This window comes from Xyrauchen texanus, chromosome 37 (assembly GCF_025860055.1).
Source record: "Xyrauchen texanus isolate HMW12.3.18 chromosome 37, RBS_HiC_50CHRs, whole genome shotgun sequence".
In the NCBI taxonomy this organism is placed as follows: domain Eukaryota; kingdom Metazoa; phylum Chordata; class Actinopteri; order Cypriniformes; family Catostomidae; genus Xyrauchen; species Xyrauchen texanus.
In genome coordinates this window covers 25,181,965-25,205,253 of record NC_068312.1, presented here as the reverse complement: position 1 = coordinate 25,205,253, position 23,289 = coordinate 25,181,965, and the positions used below count along the sequence as shown (strand labels likewise).

Here is a 23,289-nt window from a genome sequence, read left to right as displayed (position 1 = left end):
GTTCGGTGCATTCACACTCGCATCAAAACATCACTGTTTATTTGTGATTAGTGTGAGCTGGTAAGATTAATGTCAGCGTTAACATCTGATGAAGTGAATGCATCGCCCTCTGGTGGACCTACAGAGATAGTGCCTGTCCCACTAGTATTTTTGAAGCACTCAAAAATGAAAATTGAAAACTTTATGACTTTTTGCTGCAATTTTACTTAAAGAAATATGTTGTGCAGAGTGCTAGGGATACTGGTTGCCTCAGTCACCATTCACTTTCATTGTTGGAAAAAGGGCAGCATCAGTATAATTCAAAATGTTCTCTTCTTGTGTTCCATGGAAGAAAGAAAGTAATAAAGGTTTTAATTGACGAGGGTGAGATAATGTTTGGATTACTGTCCCTTTAGAAATGCTAACTTTAGCATGACATTTTAATTATTTATTTGGACTAAGATAAATGAAGTCATAATACGTGTATCCCTCCATGTAATTCCCCTAAAAGAACAATTGCATTATAAGTCTCTGTCACAATAAACACATGAGAGTGAATGAGGACTTTCCAGTACATGGGCCTGTGTGTTTTTCATTGGGTTTAACAATGTGTCAGAGGACACTGTTTTAATCTAATGTTAAGCCTTTGTAATGTGGAATTGATACATATACTGTAAATTGAGTTTTATGGGAGGAAATTGTTCATTTAATCCAACCAATTGCAATGCCAAAATAAGCATATATAAAATGCTGCTTACCTCGTTGCTGCAACAATTCTTCCAGCATCCCTCCTCCACCCTAACTTCACCTTTTGTCTATTTACTACTATACTACTAGAATAAAATCTGGACAGTGAGCCAAATCCATTTACCTTTACTTCTATTCAAGGATTACATTAACATGTGAACTACAGAAATATGGTTTACATAAGTGCATAATTGTACAAAAGTGGTGAAGTAGATTGCATTGTGAATTTACTCTGATGTTGTGAAAATGGCAAAATATGAGTTTGACTTCTTTCAAACTGTTGAGAGATGTTCAAAGAGATGACGATCACTTTGTTCTTTCCTTCAGATCTTTTTGAGTTCACGTGTAAAGCATGTCTCCCTCTTTCTCTCTGTCTCTCAGTTCGAGTGCCATCTCTGTAGTAAAGATTCTGAGAGTGCTCAGAGTGCTCAGACCTCTCCGAGCCATTAACAGAGCCAAAGGACTCAAGGTACAGCTCTGCATGTATGTATGTGTGTGTGTATGTGTGTGCTGGATCTGTAAAAGGAATTCTAAACAAAACTTTGAGTGGAGTTTGCTTGTGTAATTTAGCAATTACAAAAATAAGGGTAGTTCTATATAATTATGTTGCCATTATAGGGGCATATGAAATGATATGTCATACTCATAGAATGTCTGTGTAATTGTATGTGCAATGTATACAGTAAGTGCAGTGTTTACTTTTCTCTCTGATAACGGATGTGTGCTTATGTGTGTGTCTCCAGCATGTGGTGCAGTGTGTGTTTGTGGCTATAAAGACCATCGGGAACATTATGATTGTCACTACTCTGCTGCAGTTCATGTTCGCCTGCATCGGCGTTCAGCTTTTCAAGGTATCAGCAATCACACATACACACATAGATAAACATTGTGCACTTCATATAAACATTAATCATATTTGTCAACTGCAATTGTGATGGTAGTCCAAGTCATATTTAAAAAAATGTGTGCTTATTAAATTAACTTTCTGATTTGTTGTATAGTTGTGGTGTGCCGTATATATGATTGATTAATAAAATGTAATTATGTTGCTGTATTTTACAGGGTAAATTTTATCGTTGCACAGATGAAGCCAAAAACAATCCAGAACAGTGCAAGTAAGTCCTATTCCAGCATTACCGCTTGACTTTGTTCTCATATTAACCATATGTGTGTCCCTTTGGGCAATGTGCATTTACATACTGTATGTGTGTTGAGTGTTTGTGGTGTATGTGTACTGTATAGCCATATGTGCCTATACATTTCCATATGTGTTTCTATGTGTGTGTTTGACACAGGGGCACATTTGTGGTATATAAAGACGGGGATGTGAGTCACCCAATGGTGAGAGAGAGAATCTGGCTCAACAGTGACTTCAACTTTGATAATGTACTAATGGGAATGATGGCCTTATTCACTGTCTCCACTTTCGAGGGCTGGCCAGCGTGAGTGTGTCCCCATTCCTAATAGGTCATTGAAAGTCACCTTGACCATGTTCATACAACTGGCTACACAGTGGGGATTGTAAACGTACATTTTTTTTTTTATTCAGGCTGCTCTACAAAGCCATAGATGCCAACGCAGAGAATCACGGCCCAATCTACAACTACCGCATTGAAATCTCCATATTCTTCATCGTATACATCATCATCATTGCCTTCTTCATGATGAATATCTTCGTGGGTTTTGTCATCATCACGTTCCGTGAGCAGGGAGAGGCTGAGTTCAAGAACTGTGAGCTGGACAAAAATCAGGTTGGAGGAAAGGCTTTCAAAGAACATTAAAAGGGGTCATACTTTGAGAAATTGAGTTTTTTCTTGATCCTAAAAAATATCAATATAAAAATGTAAAAGAGCTATAAAAATACATATAAATACTGTATACATTATGAAATATAAAACAGCTTGATGTGTTGTTGACAATTTACTGTAACGTTATTGTAATGTCAGGTTCCTCTCCATTCATAAAAGACCAAATGTTGAAACTGCAACAATGTCTCATACTAAAATCCTTGGCTTTCTGATGTCAGACACGTGAACACATTAACACATTATCACATGATCACATAGCACTGTTGCCTATTTCACATGCAAAGAGAGTGCTTAGGCTAGTCTTAAAGGCGCAGTGGCAAAAAACTGTCAGTTTAATTCTAAGGATGGAATATCGTCATGAAAAACTGAATTATGATTGTTTTGATGCAGAAAACCTTCACTAACATTATGCAGCTGTGCATAAGTTTGCATACATCTTTTCTCTATGTACTCCTTGCAGAATTTATACAGACAGAAGATCTTATTTTAATTATTTAGTAATGCCCTTCAAATGCTACATAACAGATATTTATATGAACACTTTACATAATTCATCCTGTTCAAATGTGTACATCCCCATGGTACTTATTACAGTGTGTTGCCTTATTTTAGCAGCAAAAAATGTTTGCACCTTTAGTAATAGTTGTGTATGAGTCCTTCAGTTGTCCTAAATGTCAGAACATGGATGTCAACGTCATATAGCCACTGTGCAAATGTGCAAAAGATGCAGGAAAACCAAAGAATGTGCAGTACATGAAGGGATTTTCTTATGAACTCTGAGCATATTTACTGCTCAGGACAAAGCAGGGACTCATGCACAAATTTCATTGATCATCAAGGAAACAACACACCATATTTAGATACAGCGGAATGTGTCTGTTATGTCAAATAGCTTAATCAGATTGTAATAAATGAAAACAAATTTTTTTTGCAATGTTTATGATCTCTCTTATTTAATAATTTTAAAGATAAACATCTTGCAAATTCTGCATGGGGGTGGGGGGTACAAACGTACCTATGTTATTATATGATCCCCTTTAAAAGTAAATGTTCCTGTTTCTTTCTGTCGGTCACACACAGAGACAATGTGTTGAATTTGCTCTGAAGGCCCAGCCGTTGAAGCTCTACATCCCCAAAAACCCAGTGCAGTACAAGTTCTGGTCTATAATCAATTCCACAGGGTTCGAATACATCATGTTTGTGCTGATTCTTCTCAACACTGTTACTCTGGCTGTGCAGGTAAACAACTATGTCTGACAACTCCTACAATAGCTGCATAATCAGCATGTAGAACTACAGACAGATAGTTTTTTTTTTGTGATTTGTTTTATTTTTAATCACAGCGTGTAGCCCAATAAATAAAAAATACAGACTAAAGGGATAGTTTACCCAAAAAAGACAATTCTGTCATAAATTACTCGCCCTCAATGGAACACAAACTGAGATGTTAGGCAAAATGTTATGTCTCAGTCTCCATACACTTTCATTGTATGGAAAAAGATTGAATCAGACATTGTCACTGAGGCTTGCTGACTTAGATCTCCTTTTGTGTTCCATGGAAGAAAGTCATATGGGTTTGGAACAACTTATAGGGTTGTTGAGTATTTTAGAATTTGAAAAATTACATACTGCACCTTTAAAGCTAATAAACCACTAAGCTAGCCTTTATTAACTTAAAATGTTTTTAGGTGGCACAGATTCATTTAAAGTAGGCCACAACAGAATAAATTATAAAGTCTATGAAGAAGAAAAATCTAAAAAGGTTTGAGGCAGAGTGTTTTGATTGTGTCAGAATGCAGAAAGAAGAATCACACTGTTTCTGGTTGCATCCACAGCATTATAACCAGTCAAAGTTCTTTAGTTACGTGATGGACATCCTCAACATGGTTTTCACTGGCCTTTTCACCTTTGAGATGATCATCAAACTGCTGGCCCTCAGACTTCGGGTCAGTCCCCATATTTTTCTATGGCCTGCTAGTGTGGTTCAGTGGAAAATGTAACCGATGTTACACGATGGAGAGTGTAACGACATTCTGGGATGTTTTGAGCAATTTTCTTAATCTTAATATGAATCTTTTTGAACTGTGTCATTTTTGATGTGTGGTTGAACTGAACACATTATCCCCTCTCTAGCATTACTTTGTTGATGCATGGAATTCCTTTGATGCACTAATTGTGGTGGGAAGTGTGGTGGACATCGTGGTTACAGAGTTTAGCGTGAGTCCCTGTTTTCCTTCTGCCATCAACTGGACTGAAATAGATGTGATTCCATATTGGCTAAACTATCTTGTTCCCTGAACTGAAAGATGCATAAAACTCACAAAATATGGTAATAATTACTTGCCATGTGGTGGAGTACTCAATATATTAAATGGCAATTTGTTTAAGATAAAAAATTTTGTCTTAATTATCATTTGTATCATTTAAGCCTGGTTAGAGTCTAAGGATGATCATTTTCGAGAGGTTCCATGTTTAATCCAGACATTAGCTAATCTACAGTTAGTATGCGATACAGGATCTCATTGTATTTTTTCTGTAAAGCACATTTTGAAAATTATGTTATAAACATTAAATGTTTCTATTATTGTAATTGGGAATTTAACTCCTCCCTCCTTTCTCCTCAGAGCTCAGAGGACAGCTCTCGCGTGTCCATTACTTTCTTCCGCCTGTTTCGTGTCATGCGATTGGTCAAACTGCTTAGCAAAGGGGAGGGCATTCGTACTCTGCTCTGGACTTTCGTCAAATCCCTCCAGGTCAGAGGACAATAAAAAAATGCCCAATCTTTTTCATATTTTTATGCATACGTATTAGTTTATATTTTCTGTATCGTTTTTATTTTTTTTTGTCCTACAGGCCCTGCCCTACGTAGCTCTTCTGATTGCCATGATATTCTTTATCTATGCTGTGATTGGTATGCAGGTAAGTCATAGCAGGAAAAATGTCTTCTGTTTCCTTTCATTTTAGAGAAAGACATGGAGAGCTTCTGATGAATTACTAATCAATTAATCATTAATGTGATGTTTGATCTTTATTTCAGACATTCGGGAAGATCGCCATGCAGGACCATACGCAGATCAACAGGAACAACAACTTTCAGACCTTTCCGCAGGCTGTGTTGCTCCTTTTCAGGTGAGAGAGACAGAGACTCTCACTGAGAGAGTGAGAAATAGCATGCTAGCATTCTCCTGGCAGTAGTTTGATTGTCTATGCCCTGTGTGTGTAGGTGTGCCACAGGTGAGGCATGGCAGGAGATCATGTTGGCCAGTCTCCCGGGGAAGCGCTGTGACCCGGAGTCAGACTATGAGCCTGGTGAAGAGTTCACCTGTGGCAGCAACTTTGCCATTGTCTATTTCATCAGCTTCTTCATGCTCTGTGCCTTCCTGGTAACGCCGCCTAACTTTTTTAATGATCTTTAAATAAGTCTAAGGCTATTTTTGGTAACTTGCTAAACGATCGAGCTGTGTTAATGGTGATACTGTGTTAACCAAATTGATTTTAGGTGTCTTTAGCCCCTTTGTACATAAATATTAGTTTAATTAATTAATTAAACATGGTAAACACACTGATCATAACAGATTTTTCTTTAATCTCACTTCAATATGATTTGCACAGTTGGTTGTAAGATTTTGTCTTTCTTTTGCTTGAGTTTTGTTTGTTTGTTTTTTTCCTTTAGATTATTAATTTGTTTGTTGCTGTCATTATGGACAATTTTGACTATCTGACACGTGATTGGTCAATCCTTGGACCACATCACCTGGATGAGTTCAAAAGAATTTGGTCAGAATATGATCCTGAAGCCAAGTAAGACCACTTCTCTCTCTGTCTATCTCTCTAATGCTCTAATTTGAACATGAAAGACAATTCGTTTCTGATTGAATGTATTTGATATTCAGAGGTCGTATTAAGCACTTAGATGTAGTTGCTTTGCTAAGAAGGATCCAGCCTCCACTCGGATTTGGGAAACTCTGTCCTCACCGTGTGGCCTGCAAGGTAAACACACACACACACACGCGCAGCATGCGGGCGCAAACACACAAACACACTTGTTTGTCTATCATGGTGTGGACCTTACATATACATTTATTGTTTTAATATTGAGACAAACCTCGCAGACATTTGATATTTTTTTAATTTATTTTTTTAAACATTATTTAGTATGTTTTTTAGGCCATTGGCTGGACCCCATGATTTCAGCGGATTTCAGGTTTTACTCTCAATGTAGAGAAATTTTGGCCACCAATAAAGTCAAAATCTGTCTAAAATCTGATTTGGTGTGTTCTCTCCCCTTTCTGTCTCTCTCATTTGTTTGTCTTCTCTCTCTCTCTCTCTCTCTCTCTCTCTCTCTCTCTCTCTCTCTCTCCCTGGCAGAGGCTGGTTGCTATGAACATGCCCCTTAACAGTGACGGTACGGTGACCTTCAATGCCACCCTGTTTGCCCTGGTCAGAACTGCCCTGAAAATCAAAACTGATGGTCAGTACAGGCCTACACACACACACACACACACACACACACACACACGTTTCACCACAAACTAATGCACTCTGTTTGAGCTACAGATGATGATTCATCTAAGCTGTGCCTAGCATATAAATACTGGAACCCTATTTCTGTCATTATGGGCATTCATTGTAAATTAATATGCACCACTGAATTCAACCACATACATCAATTTTAATTATTATCTAGAAGATTTTAATATGCAGTACAACTTTTTACTGTTACTGTTGTATATAATAAGTACAGGTGACACTGTCTAACTGTTTTATCTGTGTAAGGTAATATGACTGTAATGTACTGTTTTCAGGGAACCCTGATCAAGAAAACAAGGAGTTGAGAATCATCATTAAGAAGATCTGGAAGAGAACAAAACCCAAAATCCTGGATGAGGTTATTCCACCCCCTGCTGGTGAGAGAGCTCAATACTTTCTGGTTCATATTTAGTCTGTAGTCACTCAAATCATTCACATAACCCCAAACACAGTCATGAACATTTACAAACATCACATATTACCATTTTAAAGCTATCCTTTTTTTTCTCATTTCTGTTTGTTTGTTCTTGGTTCTTTCTCTGTTGCAGAGGAAGAAGTGACAGTGGGTAAATTCTATGCAACCTTCCTAATCCAGGACTACTTCAGGAAGTTCCGAAAAAGGAAGGAGAATGTGGGTCTGGGGGATCCAGAGTCTGGTAACCCCTCAGCTCTACAGGTAGATCTCTATTCCAGCATCTGCATTTCATTTGCATTATACCATTGCCTGTATACTTTGAGGTTGTTCATAAATGCCTTGATGGATCCATCGTGGATAAACATAAAGGACCAGAACATGGTTCCATCATCCTAGGCACAACAGAGATCACATTCTGATTTTGTAATTTAACGGATAAGTCTGTCTATGGTGCATATAGAACATCTTGGTGTTAAAGGAGAAAGCTTTATATTTACTATCTAAAACTTGAATATTTGCAATGACAGTTAATGAACATGGCCCAGGTGGGACTTGAACCCACAATCCCCAGTGGTTGATAATTTATCCATTAAGCCACTTTTCACATGCATGTCTTATTCCATCTAGTCTCAGTTAATAATTCTAAATACAGGCTATCATTGAGGATCTATCTCCTGACATTGCTCTGAAGAAACAATTTTTTTTTTCAAAAGCAGGATTATAATTAAACATTTTATGCTGTGCCAGTCCTACTTGGTGTTAAAGGAGAAAGCTTTACCTTTCTTGCCTAAATCTTTCATACCAGCAATGACAGATACTGAAATTGACCCAAGTGGGACCTGAACACTCTATCCCCAGCTCCAGAAGCTTATGTTTTTTCCATTAGGCCACTGGGCCTTACAATCATGTCTTCTTCCAGCTAGTCTAAGTCAGTGATACTAAATACAGGCCAACACACAGTATCTCCCTGAATGTGCCCAGAAAAACAACTTTCTTCAAAAGCAAGATTGGAATTCCCCAACTCATTCTGTGCCAGTACTACCAGTAGTGGTTTTAACCACCACGCAAACCATGCAATTGCGTGGGGCCCCGGACGTCGGGGGGCCCCCGCCCCGGTAGGAAAGCTCTGCAAAAAATGCTTGAGGGGTGACATGATGTTCTGGGTACACGCGCGAATACGCTGTTGTCAGCACTCTTAGAGCGGTTCACGTGAGAAGACACTGGGGTCGGGACAGGTGAGTTTTTTTTAAAGTAGGGTTCTGGTTTGTAATTTATGAAAAAATATATAGGCCGTTTTAACTTGTTTCACATACGCGCTCTCACTCACAGTTACGCAGTACCCACGAACAAATCAGTTAGGGGCTGTTCACACCAAATGTGTTTTTGCCTGCATCTTCTCTGTTTTGCCATTGTTTTCCTGTGTAAACACACGCTGGACGAATGTCCATACCTGCTGCACCACCTCTCGCTGTTTCTTCAGTGTCTCACGGAGGACTGGCTCATTTTTAGACACAGTGTCAATATAATAAGAGCTTCAGGTTTCAAAAATGCATGCAGAGACACTTGCGTTCTGTATCAGTCGTTGCACTGTGTCTAGCTACAGCCTCAGCATCAGAATATAAGCTCCAGGTGAAAGTAAAGTAAATAAGACAGGAATATATTACTATTGTATACAACAAATCCTCAAAGTAATACAAATACTGTATCATATTATAATGGCAAACAGGACAACAATAAATAACTGTTGGGTTATGAAATGAATAAATAACAAATGAATTCTAAAATGTTAGTGTGAGAAATAGTAGGTTTTGCTCACCCTGTTAAAAAATTTTTTATAATTTAATATAGGTAAATATTGCTTTTTTATTATTACTGTATTGTGGAAAAACAGGAAAACATGCATAAATTATCTTTAACTCAATTTTTATTTCATTAAACATTTTGAATGCACTTGACTACAATGGCTGATAGGATGAATTTAAATTATTATTTACAATAAATCTTATGTAATTTAAGCACAAATTTTCAAAATGGGGCCACAGCTTGGTCGGTTGCTTGGGGCCTCAGAAGTAAACCCGCCCCTGAGTACTACTTGGTGTCAAAGGAGAAAGCATTATGTTCGCTGCCTAAATTTCAGCTTTTTAAAGCCTTCATTCATACAATCCAGGTGGGACTTAAACTCACAGTCCCCAGCTCTACAGACTGTGCCTTATCTATTAAGCCTCTGGGCCTTGCTTCTGATGTTTCATTCCATTTAGACTAGTTAATAATACTCAATACAGGCTTTTTGTTAATAATACTCAATACAAGCTTTTTGTTTAAAGCCTAAATCTTGCAACATATGATCTTAATTATGAATTTGGTTGGACTTGAACCCCAAATCCCAAGCTTCAGATGCTGATGCATTAAACATTTGTCTACTGGGCCTCACTTTGAATCTTTTTCCATGTTGTCGCAGTCAATAATGCTAAACACAGGCCATCAACAAGTCTCTCCTTGACATTGCTCTGAAGATATAACTTTTTTCAAAAGCAAGGTTGTAATTTAACAACGAATGCTGAGCCAGTCCTACTTGGTGTTAAAGGAAAACACTTTATGTTTACTGCCTGAAGCTTTCACTCCAGCAATGACAGTTGTTGAATACAAGGTGGGCCTTGAACCCACAATTCCCAGCTCTAGAGGCTAATGCAATATTCATTAGGGCCTTCCTGTTGCTGTTGTATACCATCTAGGCTCAGTTAATACTACTAACTGAAGGCCATCATTGAGTGTCTCCCTGACTGTGCTCTGAAGAAACAACTTTCCTCAAACAACTTATCCTGAGCCAGTCCTACTTGGTGTCAAAAGAGAAAGCATTACATTTGCCGTCTTAAGTCTTAAAGTTACTGAATACAACCCATGTTTCACTTGAACCTGCATCATACAGCTCCAGAGGCTGATGCCTTATCCATGAGGCCACTGGGCCTTTCTTTTGTTGTATTTTTCAACAAAAGCAGGATTGCTGTTTCACAACTTATTGTGCACCAGTCCTACTTGGTGTCAAAAGAGAAAGCTCTATGTTTTCTACTGTAATCTTCCCTACTTGAAGCCTCAGTTATTGGATACAACCCAAGTGTGATTTGAACCCACAATCCCCAGCTCTGTGGGCTGCTGGCTCATCCATTTGGCCTCTGGGTCTTACTTTGGTTGTCCTATTTCTTGTAGTCTCATTAATAATACTAAATACAAGATATCTTACAGGTTCTTCCTGACAAAGTAGGATTGCAAATTCACAACTTAACCTGAGCCAGTCCTACTCGGTATCAAAGAAGAAACCTTACTATTTACAACCCTAATCTATCCTATTTTAAGCCTGAGTTATTGAATTCAACCCAGGTGTGACTAAAAATCACAATCCCCAGATCCAGAGGCTGATGCCTTATACATAAGACCATTGAGCCTACTTGCAATTGGATTTTTTTGCAATTGGTCTTAGTCAATAATACAAAACTTAAGCCATCATTCAATGCTTTGCCCCTGACTCTGCCTTCAGAAGTTACAACATCAATCAAAGACTATGCCAACAGATCAATCTCCCTTCTGCAATTTCACAACCTCTCCTTTGCCACTCCTTGTTGTCAAATGAGCAGCTTATATATCAGCTTTATATAGCAGCCTTAATCATCCCCTTTTGAACTCACAGTTTTTGAATACAACTCAGGAAGAACCAGCTCCAGAGGCTGATGCCTTATCCAAAAGATCACTAGGTCTCCAGTTGGCTGTGTAAAGCTGACTAAAGCCATTCCTGTCACTCCTCTCATTCTGAACTCCCAGTGACAGGTCTGGCTATTTTGGTAAGTTTGTTTAGGCATGTCACCTGAACTGGTGCTGTTCCCCCAAGAAGCTTAGAGTGGGTTTGCTTTCTAAACATCTAAATTCCTTGAGTGGTTTTATTCTGGTGGAATGACTGAGCTCTGATAGTGTTTATTGTGTAACTGTACTTTGAGCTGCATATATACTGTAGTACCTCTCTCTCTTTCCGCGTGCATCTGTGTCAGGCCGGGCTGCGAACTCTGCAAGACTTGGGGCCAGAAATGAGACTGGCCTTGAATGAAGATATAGAAGTGGAAGAGGAGAGTCTGGAAGAGGAGCAAGAAGAGGATGACCCCCATTATAAGGTGCTCATCACTAAGGGCAGCAATGTTTTTACTTTTCGTTTTTAGTGTCATATGCCCTTTAGATAGATTTGGGGTATTTCAGATCATTCAGGTAATCTGCAGATTCTTCAATCAATTAGCTAAATTTGTCTAACACAATTAATTCATCTTCAAGGTTTGCTGAGTGGAAAATAATCTGTTATAACCTAATAGTCACAGGCAGAAGGATTGCATCATTATTCAGAGTAATGAGGCACCTGCAGAATTGAGACAGATGGTATTTTGAGAGCCAGAACTACAGGAGATGTCAGGTAATGAATAGGGGTTTGGGCTGAGAGGTTTTGGAACTTTTGGTGTAGGTGTTGTGGCTTGAGTTCATCTTTACATCTAGATTTATAATGTATTTACTTGTCAGTCAGAAAGTGTATAAAAAACTTTTGCTAAATTTTTTGGCTATATGAGGCATTTGCTCAACAACACAGTTCACCTCACTCAGCACAAACATCCAATTGGTGAAGTTTGGAGAGATGTTTTTTTTTACTATTTATGATTTACTTCTCTTGAGAAATTTAGTATGGTTTACGTCTCCGCTGAAGATATCATTATGGAAAAAAGCATAAAGCATGAAGAAACACTGCTGCTACTGTGGAATGAAAAAACCTGAATATAATGTGCAATTAATTTGCAGTATAAATGTTCACAATAAGAACATATAGGCTTTTTTTTTTTTTAAAGCATAAAAATCTATTCTTTTATCTAAAATGTAAAAGATTTTATATTAATTTAAATTAAAAGCCCAATATAATTTAATTAAGTACAAGTAATAAGGCTTTGTGTGATTGTCTACAATATCATTTTAACCAGTATATTTGTTCATGTGCAAGCTTGTCACACAATTTGTCTTTAAAGTGTGGGAATCACCTCATAAACACTTCTGCAAGCAGTATTTTTTTTCCCGAGTTTCGCAACATCACGCCTGCATACAGGTACAGTAAGTAAAGAAATGTAAAGAAACTAAATAATACATTGTTCATGTGCATCTCAAAAGAAAAAAGGTTCCCCAATCATTGAAATAAACCATCTTTTAATACATTAATTTAAATAAATAAATAATAATATATAAAATCTTAATATTGAAATATAAATTTATGAAATATATACATTCCCCTGTAAAGTGTTTCATTTGGATCGAGATACAGGGGGAGTGACTTCATTGTGTCAGAGATGTCACTTTACTCACAGCTGATTTGTTCAGCATCAGTTTGTGATCTGTAACCCAGAATAAAACCTGCTCTGGAGCAGGTTAGCCATGTAGTTTAAGTTGCTATGGTGACAAACACTAGTAAAAATCGACCCACCTTTTTGAGCCTGAAAAAACAGTGTTTGCTCAAACTAAACTCAAACTTGCCTGGGTAGCCACTGAAACCAGCTTCATGCAACAGGGTACTGAAGGCTGGTGTTTTATCCATTAGACCACTGGGCCTGCACATGACTGTGATTTTAAGAGATAAACTCTTTGAAACTGAAGTTACTTGTTCTTCCTCTGAAACTCTCTCCTTTTGGTGTGTCATGCCTGTGTTTGCAGCCCAAATCCAAAACTATGTTGCCTAAACGGCCCTGGTTAATTTTAATTTGACCAGAATCACACTGTACATCTTAACTTTTCAAGAAGAAACTACTAGATTTGATTATTGACAGCACTCACTGAACATTTGCCGACCCAGGTGGGACTCAAACCCACAATGTTTGCAACCCAAATCCTTAACCATTTTGTATAAACTGCCCTGGGAAATGTACGTTTTACCAAAATCCTACTGTAAAACTTAGCTATTAAGACAAGAAGCTACTAGTTTTTATTTTTTGTCATCACTCATTGAACATTTGAGTGACCCATATGGGAATTGATCCCACAATCTACAGCTCCTGAAGCTGATGCTTTTTCTATTAGGCCTTTTTATGGCTGGCTATTTAATGTAATAGAACTATATTAAATATACTGAATACATAATTTTTCTTTAAGGATATCAGGAACCAATTCAGATGGTTCCAAATTATGATTATTATTTTAATATAATAATTTTAAGTATTGTGTTTTGGCATTTTGATCCTTAATTCTCTTGCAGTTAATGTCATGCAGAGGAGCATTTTAGACCGCTCTTCTGTGATGTAATGAATTACCAATGCTGTATGTTCTAATGAAACATTCTGGTCCTTTTCTCTTTAATATTGTTGACCTCTTAGAATGAAAATGGTTATGCAGGACACGTCGAGCCCTCAAGCAAAAGCCGCCGCTCCTCTTTGGCCACCACTCCCACCAGTGCTCCTGTTCCAGTCCCAGGAGATGGAATCTTGAATGGCGGATTGGGACGCAGGAGCTCCCTAGCAAAAACACAGAATGGGAATGGTACTCTGGAGCACGAGAACTTCAGGAGAAGAGACAGCACGCGTTCTTCCCTTCATTACCAACACAAGAACGGTGTGATTGATCAGCTGCCCAAGAGGTCAGTCAAGTTATTTTAGAGTCCATGTCATAAATGAGTTTGATTTCATGATATGTTTTAATTGCATTACATACGTTAATTTATTTACACACTGTTTTTTTTTACCATCATATAACAAATATCCAAGGTAAGCACTCAGCACTCAGCCTGCTGGTCTTTTTTTCATTCTGTTTACTGGTCTCTCTGTTCCCCTTTCTGTTCCTGTGTACTATTCTCTCTGTCACCACCTGACTGCTGGTTTATCCCTTAGGAGAGACTCCAGGGACAGGTTCTCCTCTCCTCTGTCACGAAGAGAGGAAGGTGGTGAGTACCCTGGAGAGCAGCGCTTCTATGGAAAAGATGAGGACAGCGAGAGTATCATCTCCAGAGAGAGGTACTCAAATTGTTACTAAATGAAAAAAATCTATGAATAGTGAATCACAGAGTAATTAATTTCACCCAAAAATGAAAATTATGTCATCATTTACTCACCCTCACATTGTTACAAACCCTTGTGATGGAACACAAAAGGAGATGTAGGGCAGTCTGATCATTTCAGTCACTATTCACTTTTATTATATGGAAAAAGATACAATGTAAGTGAATGATGACTGAGGCTTTAAATCACTAACATCTAGCCAGAACACTCCTTTTATGTTTCATGTTAGACATTTGGGTTTGGAACAACATGAGGATGAGAAAATTATTTCAGGATTTTTATTTTAGAGTAAATTCTCTCTTTAAGCATTAGCACACAAAAAACAAACAAACAAAAAAAAAACAATCTCCTCAGGCATGGTTATCTGGATGAGAGTCCAACATACCCTGGACATAGAGACATGTATGACAGACATTCTACAAGACACCCAATCTACGGTAATCACTATGCAAACAATTACGGAGAGGGCAGGAGGACAGCAAGGAGACGCCTGTTGCCAGCAACACCTACAGGTAAAATGACTGAGAAAACAGCAATAATATTGTTTGTTATTGCTTAAAGTATATCTTATTACTATCTGCTCTATTTTGCTTATTTTCTATTGTGATTTAAAAGTGTAATTTCCATTCCAGTAGCTTTAGTTCACAGACTAAAGATAATTCTGTCATTATTTACTTGCCCTTATGTTGTTCCAAACCCATATGATTTTCTGTCTTCTGTGAAATACAAAAGGGGATGTAAGGCAGAATGACAGCCTCAGTCACCATTCACTTATATTGTATGGAAGAAAATTAAATGAATGTAAATAGTGTCAAACATACTGCCTAATATCACATGTTGTATTCCACGAAAGAAGGAAAGTCATAAAGGTTTAAAACAACATGTGTAAATGATGACAGAATTTTCATTTTTGAGTGAACTATCCCTTTAACATTGAATAATTACACACATCACCGTAAATAAAGGTTATTTTATTTAAAACAACAACATGACTGGATCACAAACAAATCACTTTACCCCTTCTTCTCCTTCTCTTCTCTAAGGGAGAAAGGCTTCATTTAATATACAGTGTTTAAAAAGGCAAGGTAGCAGTGATGATCTGCCCATCCCAGGAACGTACCATCAGAACTCTCCTCCATGCAGAACACGTTCACAGGTAACACCACCATATACTTTAAACAGACAGATTTCCTTACTGGGATGGGGAAACTAGGCCTTGAAATACTACCAAAAATGTCCTTTGTATATTGATGTCTTCTGTTCTGTTACATTTAGATCATTTCTAAAATTATGTGTATTTAAATTTGTTTTGTGCAAACATGGATTATATTTATTATGTAATTTTATTTATTACATATGTTATGTATTACATATCATTGCACGATGACTAGGTAAGTGAGTTGGATAATTAAATATCAATTACTTATAATTACTAATAAATATAATATAAATGAAATATATTCTGTATAAAATAATCAGTCCTCTGTAGAATGTTGCATATGATACTGTCTCACTCTCTTCCCCTGTCCACTCTCTTTCAATTTTCATCTCTTTGGATTTCATCAGTCTACTATATGTTGTCTTTTTCTCCCTCTCAGGCATACGGTAGTTATGATTCTCGCCGCAGCAGCGTTCGATCGTCCACGGGTTCAACAGCATCTTGGGCAAACACCAGCCCTCGACGGGGTCGTCTCCTTTATGCTCCACTCATACTAGTAGAGGAAGAGGGCACATCAGGTACTGCCGAAATGCCTGGGTCAGTTCATCAAGGATGGTACACTGGGCCCTCTGCTGGTGGAGGGGGGCAGCCGTACAGAGCCTACACCACCCTCAGAGTCCCCACCCAACTTAGTCCTCACTACAACGAGAAGAGAGGCAGCGCTGACAGTCTGGTCGAAGCGGTATGAGTGCAGAAACATTAGAGAGTTAAAATAACATTATAGACACATTATACCCTAAATATATCAACATATCAGTAACATAATAACTAAAACTACATTAAAATAACTACAAACACAGTAAACAGGCAGATAAACCTTTCTGAATATATATTACTGTAAAGGTGCACAATTTTTTGTTCATGTTTCTATGGCTATGACGTAGTCTTGAGTTTTATAATAACACCTATAGGCTTGTATGCTGCAACATATAAAAGCAAAAGCTTTTCATTAATACGATAGAAATGCCTTATTCAAAGTCAACCATGATGAAAGTGTTGAATAACATGGAGGTTTCTGAGATAAAATGAGTGGTATTCGGCTGATCATATGATATGATATATTTGTTGGTCCCCATGAGATGACCTGCACATGTAGAATTAAACGGCTTTCTTTAGAACACTAAAATTAATTAAACCATTTCCTTTGAGTGTACATTATTTTAAACATGTTTTAAAAGTACTATTAATTTCTCTTTCAAACTTCAATGTGTAAAATATTACTGTGCACCTTTAACATACATAAACTATGAAATATAATATACATCTGGTTGGATATGTCTAGTACCATCAATACTATAGATCTTTCGCCTTTTCTTCTTCTTAGGTCTTGATCTCTGAGGGTTTAGGCTTGTATGCCAAGGACCCGAAATTTGTAGCCTTTGCCAAGCGTGAGATTGCAGATGCCTGTCAAATGACCATAGATGAGATGGAAAGTGCTGCAAGCGATCTCCTGAGCCGGGGGGGATCTGGGGAGAGCCAGGGTTTCCGGAACCATACAGACATGGGCCCCATATACAGTGACGAAGAGCCGATCAGGAGCCATGAGGAAGAGGAGCTGGCTGATGAGATGACATGCGTTACATCTTTTTGAGTAACAGATAAAGAGAGCCAATTGGGACATGAGTGGGAGGGGCACCAGAAAGTCTGACAGGCGAATCAAATTGTTCATGCTCCACAGAGTCAGAGAATGACTCTGGAAAGAGGACACATGTGCGAGGATTCTGTGATGACAGGAGGTGGATTTGCTCAGAAACATTGTGACTGGTTCATACAGAGTCTAAGACAGAGCCCAGCACCAGTTTGCTCTGTAAATATGACACTTTTAAATTCTGAGAGGACTTTTTATAATCAGGTTATCATGTTGAACATGTTTTATATCTGTAAATGTGTTTTTACTCCATCATTCTTGTTTATGTCTGTCTTTTGTTTTTAAACTCCTTTTACAAAGGAAAACTCCTGTCTTCAGACTTACTAACACTGTATTTTAAATTATTCATATGGAAATATCTCTTTGAATTCATCAATTTCAAAACAAATAACCATTATGTTTTTTGTTTTTTTGTCTTGCATTGTGTGTATTGCATTTTATTTTTCACTGTTTTCCATAATTATGTATTGATTAATCTTCATTGGTATATTGACCGAGTGTACTATTATTGCGTTAAGTGTGCAGTAAGAGGGTTTTGTGGTGTTCACTTTGAAGACATCCTTTTGTTCAATGAACAGAGCAATGAGTCCTATTTGTGTTGGGTTTTACAGAGCCTGGCTAGAGTTTTTTTAGAACAGCAAAAGCAAAGAAAAAAGATTATTCTTTTTTTAAATGACTTGTATAATTTTGTATTTATTTTTTATTTAATTCTTTTTTTTTTTTTTTTTTTTCATTTTGTTTTCATAGATGTGGTTGACTATAATTTTGCTGATATGCCTAGTCACCCTTAGTCTTGTCAGTGTCTTTTTATTAATGAATGGGTCTGTTCTCAATCAAAATACCTGTAGATCAGCAATAGCAATTGTGACCTATTCAACAAGAGGACACAGTGGCTTATTCAATGGGCATGTTGTTCAACGAAAATGTAAACTATTAAAAATGATTTGCTTAAAATACTTAACATCATAGCAGATGTTGAATCTCTAACTACTGTACTACATCACATCAACTTGTAACCACTGCTGTGTGCCCCTTACAACATATATTTTGGTCCATTCATGTAAATATTTAGCACATTATTAGTGAAATGACTTTTCATGAAATATCATGGTAACTAAAGATCAGATTTATACATTGAGATTGAATGAGAGTTTATTTATTAAATTCAGAATTCTGTTTGTAAAGTAATATATAAGGATTAAATATTTCCACTCTGCCATTTGTCTTTCTTTTTAATGTCTTGTGAATCATGGGCTGGTATGCCGTAATTTTATTATTTTGTTGTTGTTTTCAGCAAAGGCATTTGTACAGGTGAATAGAACACAATAATTATCACCTTAAACATAAAATATGCCATCTTTTATTCTGACAACCTTGGGAATCCAGATCAGACACTGGCCCGATTTTGTGTGTGGCCTAATGGAAAAGGCATCAGCCTCCAGAGCTGGTGAGTGTGTGTTCAAGTCCCACCTGGGTTGCTCTGTTGAACATACCTGACATGTGCCCAAATTGTTTGGGCAAAGGAGCCAAATTTACCAACATTGCTTTCTCTCAGTTGGAAAGATATTTAAATTGAAAGACTGGCACAAGAAAGCCAGATGTCACTCTTACCAGAAAGAATAAAATATGTTAGATATACAGGTACATTACGTAAAGATTCTACATGGGTAGCAACAGGCTTTTTATTCACTGCTATGGCTTGAGTGACAGCCTGTGTGACTTTAAGAGCTTTCTGTGGAGTATACTGTATGTTATACAGATGCATCACAATGTGTTGGTGGAAGTCTACACTCTGATCCCCTTGTCAAGTCTTATAATTGCTTTGATTATACAGTGTTGCATTGTGGGGGAGGACACTTGCTTTAGCCCTACTGCCCCGTCCCTTCCTCCAGATTGTCTTAGCAAAGCCCAGCTGTTAGAAGTCTAACAATAGCATCTATGAAAAATGTCCCGCAAAAGCATTACTCAACCTTACTTACAAACAGCAAGATAAGCCAAAGTGCTTAAGATTTTGCCACTGCAATGTCCTCATAGAATACAAAAAGGGTCTCTAATTATAGTTTTTATTAGCAGTGAGAAGATGACTTGGAAACAGTGGAGGAAGAAGGATAAGAGAGGGAACGTGAAATGATGTACATTTTTATTCAGTTTTGTTCTTTTGTACCTGTCTAAAATACTAGTGAAGACATTTACCATTATTTCTCATAACAAAAAACAGTTTACTTTAATAATGCATTTATATCTGTGCTATGTGACATTATCGATGAAATGTTTTAAATTGTTGGGGATCAACCATTCATTGACTATGAATACCGTTGTAGTCCTGTTTGTCCTTATTATGGGATTATAAGCCTTTAGCCATTTCTTCATTTCAGAAATATTTTCATGGTTTATAGCATTTCTCTTTATCAAATATGTGTTTTTTTTCTTTAAAAATAGTGTTTGAGTCATCATTAGCAGTCATTCTCTGTATGTTACTTCCCACAATGAGAACATTCACTTTCAACCTCTTCTTTGGGCTCTATGAAAGATCAGCATTGATTTATTTATGGAATTTAAATAATATTTTTTGGAAATACAATGGACAATAACAGCCTCTGTTTTTTGGTCCTGGCACAAAATGCCCAGCCAACATCATTTCACTAATCATATCAGCAACACCTGGGAAAGTGTGAAAGAGAACTAGTCAGGTGAAATCGCTATCATTCTGATTGGATTATAAGAGCTGACTGATTTCTATAAAAGGAGAGAAGAAGTGCTTCCAATCATTATGTTCTTGTTAGCAATGGTTACCTCTAAAGAAAGATGTGCAGTTATCATCGCTTTGCATTAAAATGGCCTCACATGCAAGGAAATTGCTGCAAAGAAAATTGCACCTAAAAGAACAATTTACCGGATCATCAAGAACTTCAAGGAGAGATGTTTAACTGCAGTGAAGAATGCTTCAGGACGTCCCAGAGTGTCCAGCAAGCGCCATGACCATCTCCTCCTGAGGAGTCAGCTACAGAATCGTATCACCACCAGTGCAGAGCTTGCTCAATATTGGCAGTAGGATGGTGTGAGTAAATCTGCACGCACAGTGAGGCGAAGACTTTTGGACAATGGCCTGGTGTCAAGAAGGGCAGCAAAGAAGCCACTTCTCTCCAAGAAAAACATCAAGGACAGACTAAAATTCTGCAGTAAGTACAAGGATTGGACAGCAGAAGACTGGTACAAATTTTATTTTCTCTGATGAAGCCCCCTTCTGACAGTTTGGGACATCTAGAAAATCGATAGTCCGGAGAAGAAAAGGTGAACTCTACCATGAGTCCTGTGTCGTCCCAACAGTGAAGCATACTGAGACCATCCATGTGTGGGGTTGCTTTTCATCCAAGGGAGTGGGCTCTCTCAAAATTCTGCCCAAAAACACTGCCATGAATAAAGAATAGTATCAAAACGTCCTGCAAGAGCAACTTCTCCCAATGATCCAGGGGCAATTTGGTGATGATCTGTGCATTTTCCAGCATGATGGAGCACCAGGTCACAAGGCAAGAGTGATAATGAAATGGCTCTGTGATCATTACATTTAAATTTTGGATCCATGGCCATGCAACTCCCCGGATCTTAATCCCATAGAGAACCTGTGGTCAATCCTCAAAAGGTGAGTGGATAAACAGAAGCCCACAATTTGTGATCAAATCAAGAGCACTAATAATTCAAGAATGGATCGGCATCCGTCAGGATTTGGCCCAGACGCTGATATCCAGCATACCAGAGTGAATTGCAGAGGTTATGAAGAACAAGGGTAAACACTGTAAAAATTGACTCTGCATGAATTTAATGTTTTTGCCAATAAAAGCCTTTAAAACCTATGAACCTTATCAATATTTTCCAGTATAGAAACATGTTAAACAATTATCTACGAATACTGAAGCAGCACATTTTGCAAAACACAAAATGTCACTGCCAACACTTTTGGCCACCTCAATTAATAGTTGTTCATAATTGTGTTGTTGTTGTTGATAACTCTCGGGAATAGCTATCATTCCTCAAATGATAACTGGGGGTTCAACTGCACCAGTGCAAATTGACACCCATCTAATTCAATCTCAGTAGTGAGAGGCCACTTGACTCTTTTGGTGTGAGTGATCAATAACGCCTGTTTCACACATGATCCGTATGCAGTACATATGTGTGGTGGAAATTCTGTAATAAAAGACTCAAAGACTACAGTGCCTTTCTAATAATTATTTAATGAACACGCTTGGAAGGTGGACTCAAAACCATACAGAGACTATTAACTCTGATTCGTAGTGAGCAATGAATCCTTCAAATTCTCTAGCATATATGGGCAATAGGATGCCTTCACTCTGCATTTCTGATAAGGATTGAAGTAGACAGCCACAGCTGTGGTCAGCCGCCCATGCCAGTGGCAAAGAGACAATTCCTTGCTCCAGATCCTCCTTACCTCTCGTGACAGTTTCAACCTTGACAACACTATCTGTATGAGTTATTTGTTAGATAAGAAGGAGGCGGTGGTGTGAGGCCACTCTGTTCTCAGAAATGCAGTGAGTATTCAGTCACACACACAGAGGAACACAGAAAAACAGTATATGAATATATTCATTTAAGATTTAATGTATGATCGTGATTACACATTACTTGGTATATAGTATTAAAATGTATATTACAGTATGCGGTGTGTATGCGGTGCAGAAGCAGCATGCACTTGATTGTGCTTTCACATAAGACGCGTTTGCAGTGCGCAACTGATCCGTGGCTTCTATATACCACAAATACAACAATGGGTAAGTAGTTTGCATTATTTGTATTTTAAACATGTTACTTCTCTTATGTGAAAAGGTAGTCTCACAAACATTTGAAATTCAAACTTACCATCCACACAAACAGCAGAGGAAATTGCCTCCCATGCCTTTTCTTTTGCATTTAAATCTTTATACAAGAAATCCTGTGGGTCACAGAGAACTTGATGTTTTTTCCATCTCCACAATGAGACAAGTGTCATTCATTATGTTTTGTTTTTCCAAATGTCAGGTAAGGTCACCACCAGCCTGTCACATGATTGCCGCTTTCTGTTTAGATGTGAGTGTATTTGCTGATATGCCTAGACACCCTTAGTCTTGTCAGTGTCTTTTTATTAATGAATGGGTCTGTTCTCAATCAAAATACCTGTAGATCAGCAATAGCAATTGTGACCTATTCAACAAGAGGGCACAGTGGCCTATTCAATGGGCATGTTGTTCAACGAAAATGTAAACTATTAAAAATAACTGAAGTGTATTTTACATGAAAATTATTAATTATATATTTTTTATAATTATATTTTTCTGATACTTTAGATATAGCATACCGATCGCATTTGTTATTTTTACAACTCCTGGTAATATTGTGTTTTGGTTTTCTTTGCGTTACCCAGGGCTGAAAGTCATATGGTGACTGCGAAACATAGTAGCCTAGAATTATATGCATTTATGGTGAAATTGCTACATTTTCGTATCAGTCCATACTCGTTTTGACCACGAACAATGCGCTATCACTTTAATTCAGCGTGCAGCACAGCAAAAATAGATTTGGTGAGGAAACATTGCTGCACTGCTGTTTCAGCACCGCTCTTGCTACGCATTGCCCTGCTGTATCCTCTAACGTGTCTGAATACTCTAACTTGTTAACATGGGCACTAAAAAATACACACTGCATATACAGATCGTGTGTGAACCGAGCGTAAACCACATTCATAATTTACGGCCTCCGCAGCACGTGCAGCGCGCTGCCAACTCGTTGTTGAGGGGAAAATTTAATATTCGACAGCATTCCTTCAGACAAAGCATCACTGACGTTCACACAGTGATATAAATTGTGGCAAGTAAGCAATCTCACCGCACAGTGAT

The 23,289-nt window shown here is 37.8% G+C and overlaps 1 protein-coding gene across 1 annotated transcript in view; it reads left to right on the top strand.

Annotated features, from left to right (window-relative positions):
* The window catches only part of LOC127630523 (voltage-dependent L-type calcium channel subunit alpha-1D-like), a 55,141-nt gene extending 36,528 nt beyond the window's left edge, over nucleotides 1-18,613 (top strand). Inside the window, exons 24-48 of the mRNA XM_052108108.1 lie at nucleotides 1,108-1,195; nucleotides 1,470-1,577; nucleotides 1,789-1,841; nucleotides 2,022-2,168; nucleotides 2,276-2,477; nucleotides 3,615-3,773; nucleotides 4,370-4,480; nucleotides 4,668-4,751; nucleotides 5,159-5,287; nucleotides 5,388-5,453; nucleotides 5,572-5,663; nucleotides 5,758-5,917; nucleotides 6,208-6,335; nucleotides 6,428-6,524; nucleotides 6,903-7,005; nucleotides 7,340-7,441; nucleotides 7,613-7,740; nucleotides 11,517-11,636; nucleotides 13,857-14,116; nucleotides 14,220-14,243; nucleotides 14,367-14,489; nucleotides 14,889-15,046; nucleotides 15,578-15,690; nucleotides 16,133-16,435; nucleotides 17,078-18,613. Of these exons, the coding sequence (XP_051964068.1) occupies nucleotides 1,108-1,195; nucleotides 1,470-1,577; nucleotides 1,789-1,841; nucleotides 2,022-2,168; nucleotides 2,276-2,477; nucleotides 3,615-3,773; nucleotides 4,370-4,480; nucleotides 4,668-4,751; nucleotides 5,159-5,287; nucleotides 5,388-5,453; nucleotides 5,572-5,663; nucleotides 5,758-5,917; nucleotides 6,208-6,335; nucleotides 6,428-6,524; nucleotides 6,903-7,005; nucleotides 7,340-7,441; nucleotides 7,613-7,740; nucleotides 11,517-11,636; nucleotides 13,857-14,116; nucleotides 14,220-14,243; nucleotides 14,367-14,489; nucleotides 14,889-15,046; nucleotides 15,578-15,690; nucleotides 16,133-16,435; nucleotides 17,078-17,344 (3,325 nt within the window). The 3' untranslated portion in view covers nucleotides 17,345-18,613. The remainder of the gene's footprint in view (nucleotides 1-1,107; nucleotides 1,196-1,469; nucleotides 1,578-1,788; nucleotides 1,842-2,021; nucleotides 2,169-2,275; nucleotides 2,478-3,614; nucleotides 3,774-4,369; nucleotides 4,481-4,667; nucleotides 4,752-5,158; nucleotides 5,288-5,387; nucleotides 5,454-5,571; nucleotides 5,664-5,757; nucleotides 5,918-6,207; nucleotides 6,336-6,427; nucleotides 6,525-6,902; nucleotides 7,006-7,339; nucleotides 7,442-7,612; nucleotides 7,741-11,516; nucleotides 11,637-13,856; nucleotides 14,117-14,219; nucleotides 14,244-14,366; nucleotides 14,490-14,888; nucleotides 15,047-15,577; nucleotides 15,691-16,132; nucleotides 16,436-17,077) is intronic.
* The last annotated feature ends 4,676 nt before the right edge of the window (nucleotides 18,614-23,289 follow it).